The following is a 15840-nucleotide window of genomic DNA, read 5'->3' on the forward strand; positions in this document are numbered from 1 at the left end:
TTTAAAAACAGCACGGAGAGTGTAGAGGGCTGGTGTGTGTGTCAGCTTTACCTCTGACTTCTGAGCAGTTCGAATCACTCCCACTCCCTGGGTTCTAGACCTTGGACTTATTTGTGGGTTGTGACAAAGTGCAGCAGACAACTGGCTTTGGTGCAAGAAAAAAACTGGGTTTATTGAAGTCACAAATGAATTTATAACATTAGGATTACACTGAGATTATACAGACTTACAAAGTACACTTAGTTAAGATTAGGGAATACAGAGCATAACGAGGGAAAATCACACTACTAATCCCCTTACCCTTGTCCCACCCCCAAAACCTAACTAAATTGAACTAGGAGAGGTCAGGGATCATGCTCACCAACCCAGGGTTCCTTGACAGTTCGAAATCCAGCCAGGTAAGCCGGTTGCAGTTTTGGGGTACACTCTTTGTGTCCTCTGGGGCCTGCCGTCCCCACGCGGTCCTGGTCTGTGGAATCTGCGAAGGTTCTTCAGTTGGGTGGAGGGCGCGGTTGTGGGTGGTCCATCTTCGTGGAGGGCTGCAGTTGCAGCCTTGTTGTCTTCGGTTGAGCCTGCCACCCCGTGCCTCTCGCCGTGATGTTGCCTGTGGGCCTGCAAACCTCCAGATCTTCTTGTTTAAGCTCTGTTTCAACCGCTCCCAACTGCTCAGTGCCCTGTGTCAGCTTTCAAAACTGCTCACCCTTGTGTCCCTACCCAAAACTGCTCACTTCAGATCTCCTGGCCCAGTTATACTGTTTTTCAAATTTGTTATCTCAATCCAAATCAAGGTTAGTTCTTTGTCTGATTTTGGTGGGCTTCTACAGGTGATTGTTGTCTCGTTGTTTTTAATGGGCTCGCATGATGTTTATCATTGTCTTCCTGCCCCCATAACTAGTCTTGAACTGAAAGCCATTGTATATGTGGAGTATTGATGGGTTTGCATAATTGCATTGATTGCTGCCTTCCTGCCTTAGTAGTTAGTAACGATCATTTAAGCAAGATTTTGATGGGCTTTAGTTTCGTGTAAGATGAAGTCTTTCTCTGGGTTGATTGTTTTAAAGGGAAGAATGTGTATTCTGTCTCCTCTTGTTGTCTGGTTTCAGTCAATAATCCACACTGCACCCAACAAGCCCGGGCAGGGCCAGTTCCAGGCCTTCATGGGCCCAGCCTCCTGTCTGCAGGGTTCGACACTTAACTCAGCAGTTTAAAAGTCCAAAAGTCATATCCTTGTTGATGATATGAAAAATGTGGGAATTTTGAGAACCCTTCAGTGCCCCCCCTGTGATATTTAAACCTTGCTTCAAGTATCATATGGGAAAAAAAAACAAAATTCCCGACCCTCCATAGTCAATCTTCCCCTGTAATTACCTATCTAAGATCTCATGACACATACATTCCCCATCCTTTAAAATGTGGTGTATGTAACCATGCGTAGGCAAAATACAAAACAAATACAAAAATACCTGGAAAAACTCAGCAGGTCTGGCAGCATCTGTGGAGAGGAACACAGTTAACGTTTCGAGTCCGAATGACCCTTCAACAGAACTAAGTAAAAATAGAAGAGAGGTGAACTATAAGCTGGTTTAAGGGGGGGTGGGACAAGTAGAGGCAAAATACAGTTATTTACATACATCCAAACGTTTAGGGGGTCCAAGACCCCACTGGGTGCACATACATCTTTATTAAAAGAAAACAACAGGTAAAAGTCTTTCTTAAAAATAACCGAACACAAAAAAACAACAATCTTTATTCAGGAACACACAAAAAAAATATGTGAAAGGTTCAAACAGGTGTATCTCTCTCCAGCTTAGCATGATGCTTCTTCCAGGTCCTTTCGTTTTGGAACTCTAGGATTTAGCCTTTTCCCTTTGCACTGAGAGCCCAACAGGTACAACACTATTCCCAGCCGGCAAACCACCAGGATGTGGGAAGCTATTCTGATCCATGAATGGACCTCTATGTTTTTGAAAATGTCCCACCAGGATGGGACTGTGATACCTTGAATCTCTCCCTCTATCTCGTGTGTTTTCTGTTCCAAAGTATAGAAATACTTCTGTGGTAACTCTACAACTTTTAGTAGTTTAGTAAGATGTTCTGGTAGAGGGGGAATTTTGTAACCGAAATGTGTGACAGAGCTCTGCAGGTTGGTAATCTTTTCCCTAACAGTGAGGTGAACAGTGGAGGGTTCAGGAATGGGGACAATCCATTTCTGGGCCACTTGAACTTCTGCCTCGGGTTTAAAACAAAAACTGTTGTCACTTACCGGACACCGGATGTGCCGTCCAAGCTGGTAGTGGGACCACTTGTGGTGACACAATATGTCCCACCCCCTATATATGCTACCTGTGGGGGAACATGGCCTTGTGCCATTACCTCCATGGTACAGTTTATAGGCCGTGCACCAGCAGTTTTAAACCCGCACTGTGGTCTGGAATAGGCGTTCAAGTGCTGGGGACACAGGACTATGTGTGCACCCCGGCTCCGGCACCCAGAGAGGTCTGTACCTGTCATCATGTGCTCCCACTTTCTGACGTAAGGTGGGACCGCTGCGAAATGGACGTAAATGACTCCAATGTTCTCCACCCTATATATCGGTGCAGGTCGGGCTGTCCCACCCATGACCGGCATCCTCACTACTATACCCATGATGGTGTGGTTGGAGCGCCCACAATCTACTGGGACAGGGTAGGCTTCAGAGACTAGGCGGAACTGAGACAGGCTGAGTGAATTCTCAAATGGGTGGAGGGCTGCGAGGTGCTTCTTGCTGATCCAGGAGGGGACTAAACTTTGCTTTAAATCCTCCAGGTTGCTGCGGCCCTCGCCCAGCAACCATGCCCTGTACAGCACACACACCTCATTCTGTGCAGCCTGGTCTGATGCATTCCTATCCTCTGGAATGAGTGCATTCCCTGTTTTGGCTTGCCTTTCCAACTAGCAATAATCTCCTTTAAATGGACCATCATGGCCTGGTCCCCGTGTAGCTCTGAGCCTATCACTGTGTTCCCCTCTGTTAAGATTTTTCATAATTGTGTTTTTAAACCGTTTCTTTCTGTCTGCAATTCTATGTCATCCAGACTGTTTATCACAAGAGAGATATGAGAGTTCTGTTTAAATCACCGTGGAGAGTGAGGCAAGAGTTCATTTTAAATCAGCGTGGAGAGAGAGGTGAGAGATCATTTTAAAACAGCTCAGAGAGAGAGGTGAGTGTTCACTTTAACACAGCGCAGAGAGTGAAACGAGAGTTCATTATAAAACAGTGCACAGAGAGAGGCGAGAGTTCGTTTTAAAACAGCGCGGAGATAGAGACGAGAGTTCATAATAAAACAGTGCACAGAGAGAGGCGAGAGTTCATTTTAAATTAGCGTGGAGAGAGGTGAGAGTTCATTTTAAATCAGCGCGGAGAGAGAGGCGAGAGTTCATTTTAAAACAGCGCGGAGATAGAGAGGAGAGTTCATTATAAAACAGTGCAGAGAGAGAGGCGAGAGTTCATTTTAAAACAGCGCGGAGAGAGAGGCGAGAGTTCATTTTAAAACAACGTGGAGAGAGAGGCGAGAGATCATTTTAAATCAACGCAGAGAGAGAGGCAAGAGATCGTTTTAAAACAGTGGGGAGAAAGAGGCGAGAGTTCATTTTAAATTAGCGTGGAGAGAGGTGAGAGTTCATTTTAAAGCAGCGTGGAGAGAGAGGAAAGAGTTTATTATAAAACAGCACGGAGAGAGAGGTGAGAGTTCATTTTAAATCAGCGCAGAGAGAGAGGCGAGAGTTCATTTCAAATCAGTGTGGAGAGAGAGGTGAGAGTTCATTTTAAATTAGCGTGGAGAGAGAGGTGAGAGTTCATTTTAAATCAGTGTGGAGAGAGAGGCGAGATTTTTTGTAAAACAGTGCGGAGAAAGAGGTGAGAGTTCATTTTAAAACAGCGCGGAGATAGAGAGGAGAGTTCATTATAAAACAGTGCGGAGAACGAGGTGAGAGTTTATTTTAAAACAGCGCGGAAAGAGAGGCGAGAGTTCATTTTAAATCAGTGTGGAGAGAGAGGCGAGAGTTCATTATAAAACAGTGCGGAGAACGAGGTGAGAGTTTATTTTAAATCAGCGCGGAGAGGTGAGAGTTCATTTTAAATCAGCGCGGAGAGAGGGGGGGAGAGTTTATTTTAAATCATGTGAGGTGAGAGAGGCGAGAGTACATTTTAAAACAGCGCAGAGAGAGAGACGAAAGTTCATTTTAAAACAGCGTGGTGAGAGAGAGACGAGAGTTCATTATAAAACAGTGCGGAGAATGAGGTGAGAGTTTATTTTAAAACAGCGCGGAGATAGAGATGAGAGTTCATTTTAAAACAGCGCGGAAAGAGAGGTGAGAGTTCATTTTAAAACAGTGTGGGGAGAGAGGCGAGAGTTCATTTAAAAACAGCGCGGAAAGAGAGGCGAGAGTTCATTTTAAAACAGTGTGGGTAGAGAGGCGAGAGTTCATTTTAAAACAGCGCGGAGAGAGAGGTGACAGTTTATTTTAAAACAGTGCGGAGAGAGGCGAGAGATCATTTTAAATTAGCGCAGAGAGAGAGGAAAGAGTTCATTTTAAATCAGCGCAGAGAGAGCGGCGAGAGTTCATTTAAAATCAGCGCCAAAGAGAGAGGAGAGAGTTTATTATAAAACAGCGCAGAGAGAGAGGAAAGAGTTCATTTCAAATCAGTGCGGAGAGAGAGGCGAGAGTTCATTTTAAATCAGTGTGGAGAGAGAGGCGAGATTTTTTATAAAACAGTGCGGAGAAAGAGGTGAGAGTTCATTTTAAAACAGCGCGGAGATAGAGAGGAGAGTTCATTATAAAACAGTGCGGAGAGAGAGGCGAGAGTTCATTTTAAAACAGCGCGGAGAGAGAGGGAAGAGTTCATTTTAAAACAGCGTAGAGAGAGAGGCGAGAGATCATTTTAAATCAACGCAGAGAGAGAGGCGAGAGATCGTTTTAAAACAGTGGGGAGAAAGAGGCGAGAGTTCATTTTAAATTAGCGTGGAGAGAGGTGAGAGTTCATTTTAAATCAGCGCGGAGAGGGAGGCGAGAGTTCATTTTAAATCAGTGCAGAGAGAGAGGCGAGAGTTTATTATAAAACAGCACGGAGAGAGAGGTGAGAGTTCATTTTAAATCAGCGCGGAGAGAGAGGCGAGAGTTCATTTCAAATCAGTGTGGAGAGAGAGGCGAGAGTTTATTATAAAACAGTGTGGGGAGAGAGGCGAGAGTTTATATTAAAACAGCACGGAGAGAGAGGTGAGAGTTCATTTTAAATCAGCGCGGAGAGAGAGGCAAGAGTTCATTTTAAATCAGTGTGGAGAGAGAGGCGAGAGTTCATTTTAAAACAGTGCGGAGAGAGAGGTGAGTTTATTTTAAATCAGCGCGGAGAGAGAGGCGAGAGTTCATTTTAAATCAGTGCGGAGAGAGAGGGGAGAGTTTATTTTAAATCATGTGTGGTGAGAGAGGAGAGAGTTCATTTTAAAACAGCGGGGAGAGAGTGGTGAGAGTTCATTTTAAATTAGCGTGGAGAGAGAGGTGAGAGTTCATTTAAAATCAGCGCCAAAGAGAGAGAGGGGAGAGTTTATTATAAAACAGCGCGGAGAGAGAGGCGAGAGCTCATTTTAAATCAGCGCGGAGAGTGAGGTGAGAGTTCATTTTAAAACAGCGCAGAGAGAGAGAGATGAGAGTTCATTATAAAACAGTGCGGAGAACGAGGTGAGAGTTTATTTTAAAACAGCGCAGAAAGAGAGGCGAGAGTTCATTTTAAATCAGAGTGGAGAGAGAGGCGAGAGTTCATTATAAAACAGTGCGGAGAACGAGGTGAGAGTTTATTTTAAATCAGCGCGGAGAGGTGAGAGTTCATTTTAAATCAGCACGGAGAGAGGGGGGGAGAGTTTATTTTAAATCATGTGAGGTGAGAGAGGCGAGAGTACATTTTAAAACAGCGGGGAGAGAGTGGTGAGAGTTCATTTTAAATTAGCGTGGAGAGAGAGGTGAGAGTTCATTTTAAATCAGCGCAGAGAGAGCGGCGAGAGTTCATTTAAAATCAGCGCCAAAGAGAGAGGGGAGAGTTTATTATAAAACAGCGCGGAGAGAGAGGAAAGAGTTCATTTCAAATCAGCGCGGAGAGACAGGCGAGAGTTCGTTTTAAATCAGTGTGGAGAGAGAGGCGAGAGTTCATTTTAAAACAGCGCAGAGAGAGAGACGAAAGTTCATTTTAAAACAGCGTGGTGAGAGAGAGACGAGAGTTCATTATAAAACAGTGCGGAGAATGAGGTGAGAGTTTATTTTAAAACAGTGTGGGGAGAGAGATGAGAGTTCATTTTAAAACAGCGCGGAAAGAGAGGCGAGAGTTCATTTTAAAACAGTGTGGGGAGAGAGGCGAGAGTTCATTTTAAAACAGCGCGGAGAGAGAGGTGACAGTTTATTTTAAAACAGTGCGGAGAGAGGCGAGAGATCATTTTAAATTAGCGCAGAGAGAGAGGAAAGAGTTCATTTTAAATCAGCGCAGAGAGAGCGGCGAGAGTTCATTTAAAATCAGCGCCAAAGAGAGAGGAGAGAGTTTATTATAAAACAGCGCGGAGAGAGAGGAAAGAGTTCATTTCAAATCAGTGCGGAGAGAGAGGCGAGAGTTCATTTTAAATCAGTGTGGAGAGAGAGGCGAGAGTTCATTTTAAAACAGCGCAGAGATAGAGACGAAAGTTCATTTTAAAACAGCGTGGAGAGAGAGGAGAGAGATCAATTTAAAACAGCGCAGAGAGAGAGAGACGAGAGTTCATTATAAAACAGTGCGGAGAATGAGGTGAGAGTTTATTTTAAAACAGCGCGGAGATAGAGATGAGAGTTCATTTTAAAACAGCACGGAAAGAGAGGTGAGAGTTCATTTTAAAACAGTGTGGGGAGAGAGGCGAGAGTTCATTTTAAAACAGCGCGGAGAGAGAGGTGACAGTTTATTTTAAAACAGTGCGGAGAGAGGCGAGAGATCATTTTAAATTAGCGCAGAGAGAGAGGAGAGAGTTCATTTTAAATCAGCGCAGAGAGAGAGGCGAGATTTCATTTTAAATTAGCGCAGAGAGAGAGGCGAGAGTTCATTTTAAAACAGCGCGCAGAGAGAGGGGAGAGTATTATAAAACAGCGTGGAGAGAGAGGCGAGAGTTCATTTTGAATCAGCGCGGAAAGAGAAGTGAGAGTTTATTTTAAATCAGCGTCGAGAGAGAGGTGAGAGTTCATTTTAAATCAGCGTGGAGAGAGATGGGCGAGAGTTAATTTTAAATCAGCGCGGAGAGAGAGGCGAGAGTTCATTTTAAATCAGTGCGGAGGGAGAGTCGAGAGTTCATTTTAAATCAGTGCGGAGAGAGAGTCGAGAGTTCATTTTAAATCAGCGCGGAGAGAGAGGCGAGAGTTCATTTTAAATCAGCGCGGAGAGAGAGTCGAGAGTACATTTTAAATTAGTGAGGTGAGAGAGGTGAGAGTTCATTCTAAAACAGCGGGGAGAGAGGGGCGAGTGTTCATTTTAAATCAGCGCACAGAGGCGAGAATTTATTATAAAACAGCGCGGAGAGAGAGGTGAGAGTTCATTCTAAAACAGCGCGGAGAGAGAGGTGAGAGTTCATTTTAAATTAGTGAGGTGAGAGTGGCGAAAGTTCACTCTAAAACAGTGTGGAGAGAGAGAGGCGAGAGTTTATTTTAAATCAGTGCGGAGAGAGAGGGGAGAGTTTATTTTAAATCAGTGCGGAGAGAGAGGTGAGAGTTTATTTTAAATCAGTGCGGAGAGAGAGGAGAGAGTTTATTTTAAATCAGTGCGGAGAGGCCATCGGTCGGCGGGGGCTAATTGTAATTCATTAGCATATAATTAAAAGGCCTTCCCGCCAGGGTCTTGGAACCCCACCGTATCGTCTGTCCACGCTGACGGGAACACACGCCAACATGTTTCACAACAGCACACAGGGTATGTGCACTTGGCGGCCTTCACTTCTGGAGGAACTGAAGTGAGTGAGCATCAGCGTTCTCCACAGCTAACCCTTGTTTACAGGCTTCGGGGTTGCCACGGGGTGGGGGTAACTGATGCCTGGCCGCTGAGGTTACTATTGAGGGGATTGAGGATAGTGTCCGGGGGCAATTGCTGAGCAGCCTTGGAGGAGGCTGCTGAGGTGCTGAGGGTGCTGTTCAAGTATTGCCCTGGCGCTGCATCCTGTGCACAGTCAGGGGTCAGGGTAAGTGAGGGAAGTGGCCACACATTATGGACACCTGTATAAACTGACCAGACCTCAGCAACTGAGACAGACCAGACGCAGCCACAGTGATGTGATTGGGGTCAGGGCCCTAGTCTGGCCGCCCATGCAAACTACCCAGAGGCACCAAAGGGCCACCAAGCGCTCCATACCTCACCCCCCACTCCCACCCCCAGCCTCCACCCCCTGGCACAGACTTCGAGTCCGCCAGCACTTTATTGGACCGCGAAGCAGTTGGACTGCACACGTTGTACAATCTCCTTGCCAACACTGGCCATGTAACAGTCACTGCTGGAGACGCTCACAGCCCCCTCGCAATCTCAGCATCCTGGTTTGGACCAGTGTCCCCCATGTCACAGGTTGACAGGGCAGCCATGCAGCGCACTCATCTCTGGCCATCCAACGGGTGACCAGCTCTCTCCGGGAAGCATTAAGGGGCAGTCACACAGGGTCAGGAAAGGTGCTAAGTACAGCCATGATAACCACATCTCTCTCTCTCTCACTCTCTCTTTCATGCTGCAGGAGGACCACATCAGGATCATGGATCCTGGTGACCGAGCCGTGTGCCTGATGGTCTACAGAGAGCGGAGAAGACAGAGGAGAGAGTGACTGAGGCTCCTGGCTGTGCAAAGGCAGGAGCAGCAACCTCTTGAAGAAGGGGCAGCAGGGACTCCCACACACACTGCCCAGGAGCGACAGTGAGCCGTGGCTGGTCAGCACCTAGTGACCCAGGGTCTATAGACTCCGCCTGCCATTCCTGCAGGTGACTGAGAACCAGTGTCACCGATGACTGCGCATGTCCAGGGAGCTGGTGACTCACATCTGGCACTTACTGCAGGACTTGTCGCCAAGGGGACATGGAGGGAATCCACTGCCAGTGGCTGTGAAAGTGACTGTGGTGCTCAATTTCTATGCCAATGGCTCCTTTCGGGGCTCCACAGGCGATTCTGTGGGATTTCACAATCTGCCACCCATAAATGCAACCATGAGGTCACGGATGCATCTTCTCCATGGCCACAACTTTGTGCATTTCACCCGGGACCGGGACAGCCAGGATACAAGGGGCGTAGGATTCACCCTGATCTCAGGATTCCCACAGGGACAGGGTGTGATTGACTGCACTCATGTGGCGCTCAGGTCTCCATCGCTACACTCGATGGACTTCATCAACCACAACGGCTTCCACTCACTGAACGTGCAGCTGGTGTGCGACCACCAGAAACACATCCTGCAGGTATGCGCACAGTTTCCAGGGAGTGTGCACGATGCCTACATCCTGAGTCGCTCGCAGATCCCTGCAGTCTTCCAGGGTCCATAGAAGCTGCAGGGTTGGCTCCTTGGGGACAAGTACTACCCACAGAGGATGTGGCTGATACACCCGTGCGCTGGCCTCAGACTGCAGCAGAGCGACGCTATAATGAGGCTCATGCAGCAGCTCACAGCTTGGTGGAGCAGACCATCGGGATGCTGAAGATGAGGTTCCAGTGCCTGGACCGGTCTGGTGGAGCCCTGCAATACAGTCCTCAGAGGGGGTCACACATCATCGTTGTTTGCTGCGTCCTTTACAACCTGGCACTGCAACAGGGAGAGGAGCTGGTTGAGGAGGAGATGGAGGAGCTGGAGCTCTCCTCCAATGAGGAAGATGCCGAAGGGGATGAGGTTGAGGAGGTCCTGAGAGGCAACGATGACGGGGATGAGGCCCTCGCACTGGCCAGACGAGACAGGTGCACTCGGGAGGCCCTCGTAGCTGCCAGATTTGTGCAGGATGATGACGACATGCAGTGAGGTGACCCCATAGATCCTCACATCACAGCTGCGAATGTTTGACTTCAGTCTGGCTTACCTGAGTGCCAATACCCTCTGTGAGGATGCTCCTGTCCACGCAGCAGTGCAGGAGCGACATCCTGGACCAAGGTCTTCACGGCGGCTGCCATCCTGCCAGTGTTGACCTCGGTGCGTTGCATTGCTGGCGCTATCACCTCAGCCTGAAGACGGACAGGGTCCTCCATTATGCCTTGCAATCTGAGGAGTGCAGTGGACATCCCTTCCTGATGTTCCCGAGCTTGTCTTTGCAGCTCCAGCAACTGTGACATGACCGAGTCCAGAGGCTCATCATCTGACTCGGACTCAGCAACAGTCTGGCCTCCAGCAGTCCTCTGAGTGTCGGGGGCCTGGGAGGTCCCTGCCTCCACCTGCTGTGGATCAGAAAGTGCGATGTGCTCCACCAAATTGTGATCCCGAGGCTGCTCTCAAGCTGGGTCCCACCGAGGTGTGTGTCTCTGCGCTGGTGGAGGGTGTGGGTGACGCTGTGATGGGACTTCAGGGAGGGTGCCTTCAGATTCTTCTTCAGAGTTTTCTTTGGACCTTGCTTGGAGGCTGTGGGTTGTGGACTGCATCTGCTGTTTCCCAGATGTGCCTGCAAAAGCAAGGGGAGATAATTAGTGCATGGCAATGGCCTGTGAAACAGGACACATCACTCACAGCATGGTTGTCTGGTGGATGTTGCACTGCTGGATCCTCACTTGGTAGAGCAGCGCCGACCTCACTGTCAGCACAGGACCGGTCCCGGTCATCGCCGGCCAGCTGGATGGCTCTGTTTTCGAATTCTGTCAGAACTTTGATCTCCGGCATCCCTCCACCGGTCTGCGACCTTTCCCTCCTGATGTGAACCACTTTGTTCTGCATGGATAGAGATGGGGAGAGTGTATCAGGACACTTGCCGGGCCAATGATAAATATGCCTGGCCTGTGTGGGTGGTGAGGGGTCCCATGGACGGGATGAGGACAATGACAGTGAGTGTGTGAGAGAGTGAATGGTGATGTCCCTTGCACTGGCAGTGAGTGAGGGCCCTGTGAGTGTGTGATGGGTTTGTGAGTGTGTGAGTTGAGAGCGATGAGAAGAGTGACTCACCCTGGTGGAACGGAGGAGATCATTCATCCTCTTGCGGCACTGGGTGGCTGTCCTCCTCTGCAGGGCGTTGGCGCTGACCACCACCTCCCAAGCCGGGTTGGTGACTTTGCTGCCCATCCTGCGGCCAGAGCAAGGGTAGGTCACATGCCAACAGACCTCCACGGCATCCAGCAATCACTCGAGTGACCCGTCGTTGAAGCAGGGGGGGTGGCAGTGTTTTTTCCTTTGCTGGCCATGTCTCCCAGACAGCGGTGGTGAGCCGGTGGTGATGAGCGCTTTGCTGGCCATGTCTCCCAGACAGCGATGGTGAGCCGGTGGTGATGAGCGCTTTGCCGGCCATGTCTCCCAGACAGCGGTGGTGAGCTGGTGGTGATGAGCGCTTTGCTGGCCGTGTCTCCCAGGCAGCGGTGGTGAGCCGGTGGTGATGAGCACTTTGCTGGTCATGTCTCCCGGGCAGCGGTGGTGAGCCAGTGGTGACGGGTGCTTTGCTGACCATGTCTCCCGGGCAGCGATGGTGAGCTGGTGGTGATGAGCACTTTGCTGATCATGTCTCCCAGACAGCGGTGGTGAGCTGGTGGTGATGAGCACTTTGCTGGTCATGTCTCCCAGACAGCGGTGGTGAGCTGGTGGTGATGAGCACTTTGCTGGTCATGTCTCCCAGACAGCGGTGGTGAGCTGGTGGTGATGAGCACTTTGCTGGCTATGTCTCCCGGGCAGCGGTGGTGAGCTGGTGGTGATGAGCACTTTGCTGGTCATGTCTCCCAGACAGCGGTGGTGAGCTGGTGGTGATGAGCACTTTGCTGGTCATGTCTCCCAGACAGCGGTGGTGAGCTGGTGGTGATGAGCACTTTGCTGGTCATGTCTCCCAGACAGCGGTGGTGAGCCGGTGGTGATGAGCGCTTTTCTGGTCATGTCTCCCAGACAGCGGTGGTGAGCTGGTGGTGATGAGCGCTTTGCTGGTCATGTCTCCTGGGCAGCGGTGGTGAGCTGGTGGTGATGAGCACTTTGCTGGCGGCTGCCTTTTAAAGATGGCGGCTGCCGTGCTGCAGAGCGGGGCGATGGCGGGCGAGCGAATGAGATTCTGCCTGGCATGGAAACGGCGTGTTTTGCGGGAGTGAATATATAATGAGGCGGGCTCGGGAAGATACAGCGTGAAAACCCACCATTTCCATCGGCGGGTAGGAATCCATTTTACCCGCCCGCTACCGCATGTACTGCAAATCTGGGAAAACTCAGCCCTTACTTTAAAGCAGCGCGGAGAGAGTGATGTGCGTTCATTTTAGATCATCACAGATAGAGAGATGAGAGTTCATTTTTAAAAATCCAGAGAGGGAGGTTATAGTTCATTTAAAAACAGCGTGGAGAGAGGAAAGAGTTTATATTAAAACTGTGAAGTGAGAGAAGTGAGACTTGATTTTCAAACAGCGCAGAGAGAGAGGAAAGAGTTTATTTTAAATGAACACAGAGAGAGGCAAGAGTCCATTTTAAATCTGCGCAGAGAGAGAGGCGAGAGTTCATTTGAAATTGGCACAGAGAGAGAGAGAGAGGAAAGATTTCATTTTAAAACAGTGCGGAGAGGGACATGGGCCAGAAAATTCCCCCCATTGGGGGGGCTGTGCGAGGGCGGGCGGGAACCCGATTGGTGCCCCCGATCGGGTCCGTGCCACCATTTTGCTTCTGCAGGCCCACCCAGTGTGACACGCGCCCAGAAGCACTGAGCGCCCCCTGTGCAGGTCGGGGGGCGGGGGGGGACGGTTCTCTGAGTGGTTCCTTGCACATGCGCACAAAAGAGCGCAGAGATCTCCCTGAGGCACGGAGGTACCAGAGGGCGATTTGTTTCAGTGCTAAGATTTTAAATAAAGGATATTTTAACATTTGAAACATGTCCCCTCATGTGACTGTGTCCCATGAACTGGGACATGTCAATGAAATTTTGGAAAAAATTTTGCTGATTTTTTACTCCATGAAACCTCGTCCTGCCCGTGGATGAGGTTCCCTGAAAAATGCGAAGGCCGCCTGGGCTCTTCGCCTGCCCCCCAGCCTTAAGGTTGGACGGGCAGCACGTTTAATTGTTTTAATTAGTTTTTAATGGGTCTGACTAGGCCTTTGACAGTCCGGCAGGTTCCGACGCGGCTGCGCACCCGCTGAACTGGAAATCTAAATGATGCGCGGTGACACCGGGACACACGCCTGCCTGACATCACCAGACGTCATTTTACCTGTCGGCGAGTGGGCTCCACCCCCCCCCCCACTCACCGATGGGAAAATGCTTCCCGGGAGCACTCATTTTAAAACAGCGATTGTCCATTTTCAATTAGCATGGAGGGAGAGGCAAGAGTTCATTTTGGGCAGAGTTTTCTGCCTGTCGACCGGGTGGTACGGGATTGTGCGTGGCCTCGATCAGCTGCGCTGCCATTTTATGTGGGTGGGTCAATTCAGGCCCACCCAACATGAACCACAGCTCCCGAGGACAGTGGGAGTGGGCGGGCGGCGGCGGGATTGGCATGACGGCCGGGTCCGACATGACGGCCGGGTCCAATGGCAACTGGGCAGCCTGTTGTAAAAAGCTCCTGCAGCCTTTCCCACGCTGTGAATCCCGGCCAGTGGAGGGTCTTCCCAGAGCGCGGCTGGTGAGCAGGCCAGGCAGGAGGGTAGGGCAGGGGGGCCACTGTGCCCCTCGTTTTTCTGACGATGGCCATGCTGCTCTCCTTGGGGAGGTGGCAGCACAGGGGGAGGCGCTGGTTCCCCAGGATGGGAGGAGGAGGCCCCCCCCACATGACGAAATGTGCATGGGAGGAGGTGGCGGAGGTGGTGAGATCCCGCGATGTGGTGCGAGGCACCTGGATCCAGTGTCGTAAGCGCTTCAATGATTTGTTGCGTTTAGGAAGGGCAAGGACCATGTTCACATTGGTCACTTAACCCAGCAGGTAGGCTTTCCCCCTACTACCCCCCACCCCACCCCATCACCGCCCCCCTTCCCCCAAATCTGAGTGTAGTGACTGCATTGAATCATTGACGGCCTGTGTTTTTTGCTGGGTGGGTCAGCAGATATTGCCCATGCCGAGGTCACCCTGAGAGGGTGGTGAAGAGATGTGTTTTGCCCCCGCAGCATGTGGTACACTGAGACCCACATGACTGGTTTGGGGGCAACCTGGAGGAGCTGCACCTGGGCACAGAGCTGGAACTCCAGAACATGTCCAAGTCAAGGTGATGAGAGGCTGGGAGGGGAGCTTCAAGGTGACGTTGGCACCAATCGATCTGCTGCCCTCTGCACTCCACGTGCTTGTGCCTCCTTGTTATGGAAGGATACACCATGTGGTGCCTAATGTGATGTAGGCAGCATGTGTCCAAGGAGGGGTGGGTGGGAGACAGGCTGAGCATCTTTGTGTGAGTGTTGGGCAGCAGCGGGGTGAGGAGACACTGGAGCCCTGGTATGTCCCACTCTGGTTGGGGTGGGCCGTGTGCAAACAGAGTCCATGTGCAATTCTCACTAATCAATGCTCATCTCTCCTTTTCAGGAGAAGAATGTTCAGAACGCGGCCGAGCGGGTGAGGACTGGCGGCAGGAGGGCACAGTTAGCGATTCTCAGTCGCTTCGAGCAGGAGGCCCTGGATCTGGAGAGGCGCCATGTGCCCAGGTCCCCTGGTGTCGGTGAGGCTGGGGTGCCATGGGCAGGTATGTTTGCCCAGCAGTGAGGTCACCATTGTTCTCCCAACAGCCATGGCAGTGCTGAATGTTAATTCATTTAATTTTACAACATGGCTTGACCATTGCTTATGGAAGGATGAGCTCATAATGATCCGGGGGACAGGGATGAACTTTGTCATTGTCTCCACGTTAACTGACCCAATGTCCTTGTTCTTCCTTTCAGCATCAGCGGAGCAGGGCCGGGAGGAGGAGCAGCAGAGGCCCCCTCTCACACCTGAGGGACCCTGAAGTCTCTCCAGCATCACACCATCTCTGCCAAGCAGGCACCAGCGCAGATACTAGCACCTCGGTGGGAGTTAGAACATCGGCTAGTGTCCCGGGGCACAGCGGTGACAGCACTTCACACTCGCTGGAGGAACTGGCAGAGACAGAGAGTGCCCATGGCGCCAGCAGTCGGAGGACTGCAGGGGACCAGGCACATGCTCAGTCGGTGCCTGATGATGTGTCTCTGGAGTCGTCCGCAATGCAGCAGCTGCAGGAAATGCGGCCGGGTGTGCGGTGGGGGAGGTACATGAGGCTATGCTTGGCTTGGTGTCCGTGGTGGAGGAGTCTACGCAGATATCATGAAGCAATGAGCCTCATGTCCGAGCGCCAAGCGTCCTCCATGGAGAGAGTGGCGACTCTCGTGGAGAGGCTTCTCCAGGAGACCCGCCAAGGCTTCCTGGGGATGCGCTCTGACCAGCAAGTACCTCACATCGGCATTGACCTCAGCTGGTCAGTGCCAGTGTGGGAGATGGTCTGGGCATCAAGCTTCCCCGCTCGGTGCCTATCCATCCACGGTGAGCAGGGAGGTCCGAAGTGACCTCACGTTGGCGCAGCAGCTGCCTGTTGTCTCTGTGGGCTCCTCTCAGGGCGCTCCGGATGAGGGCGGCAGCTCCTCCGCCCCTCTCCCAGTTACCGTACCATCCAATGAGGCTGCAACGACTGGGGAGTTGCCAGATGTGGAACTGGCAGCTCCCTCCCAGGTGAGGCCAGCACAGGCTCCACGGGC

General features: G+C 50.7%; 1 protein-coding gene across 3 annotated transcripts in view; it reads right to left on the minus strand.

Moving 5' to 3' along the window:
* The window catches only part of LOC144680453 (XK-related protein 6-like), a 916065-nt gene that overhangs the window by 424336 nt on the left and 475889 nt on the right, over window positions 1–15840 (minus strand). The window contains exon 7 of one of the 3 annotated variants that reach the window (XM_078541418.1): window positions 9798–9932. The exons of the other annotated variants lie outside the window; for them this stretch is intronic. Coding sequence (XP_078397544.1) covers window positions 9798–9932 — 135 coding nt within the window. The remainder of the gene's footprint in view (window positions 1–9797; window positions 9933–15840) is intronic. 3 annotated transcript variants of the gene reach the window in all.

The sequence above is a fragment of the Cetorhinus maximus genome, chromosome 5, assembly GCF_964194155.1.
Source record: "Cetorhinus maximus chromosome 5, sCetMax3.hap1.1, whole genome shotgun sequence".
Lineage (NCBI taxonomy): Eukaryota > Metazoa > Chordata > Chondrichthyes > Lamniformes > Cetorhinidae > Cetorhinus > Cetorhinus maximus.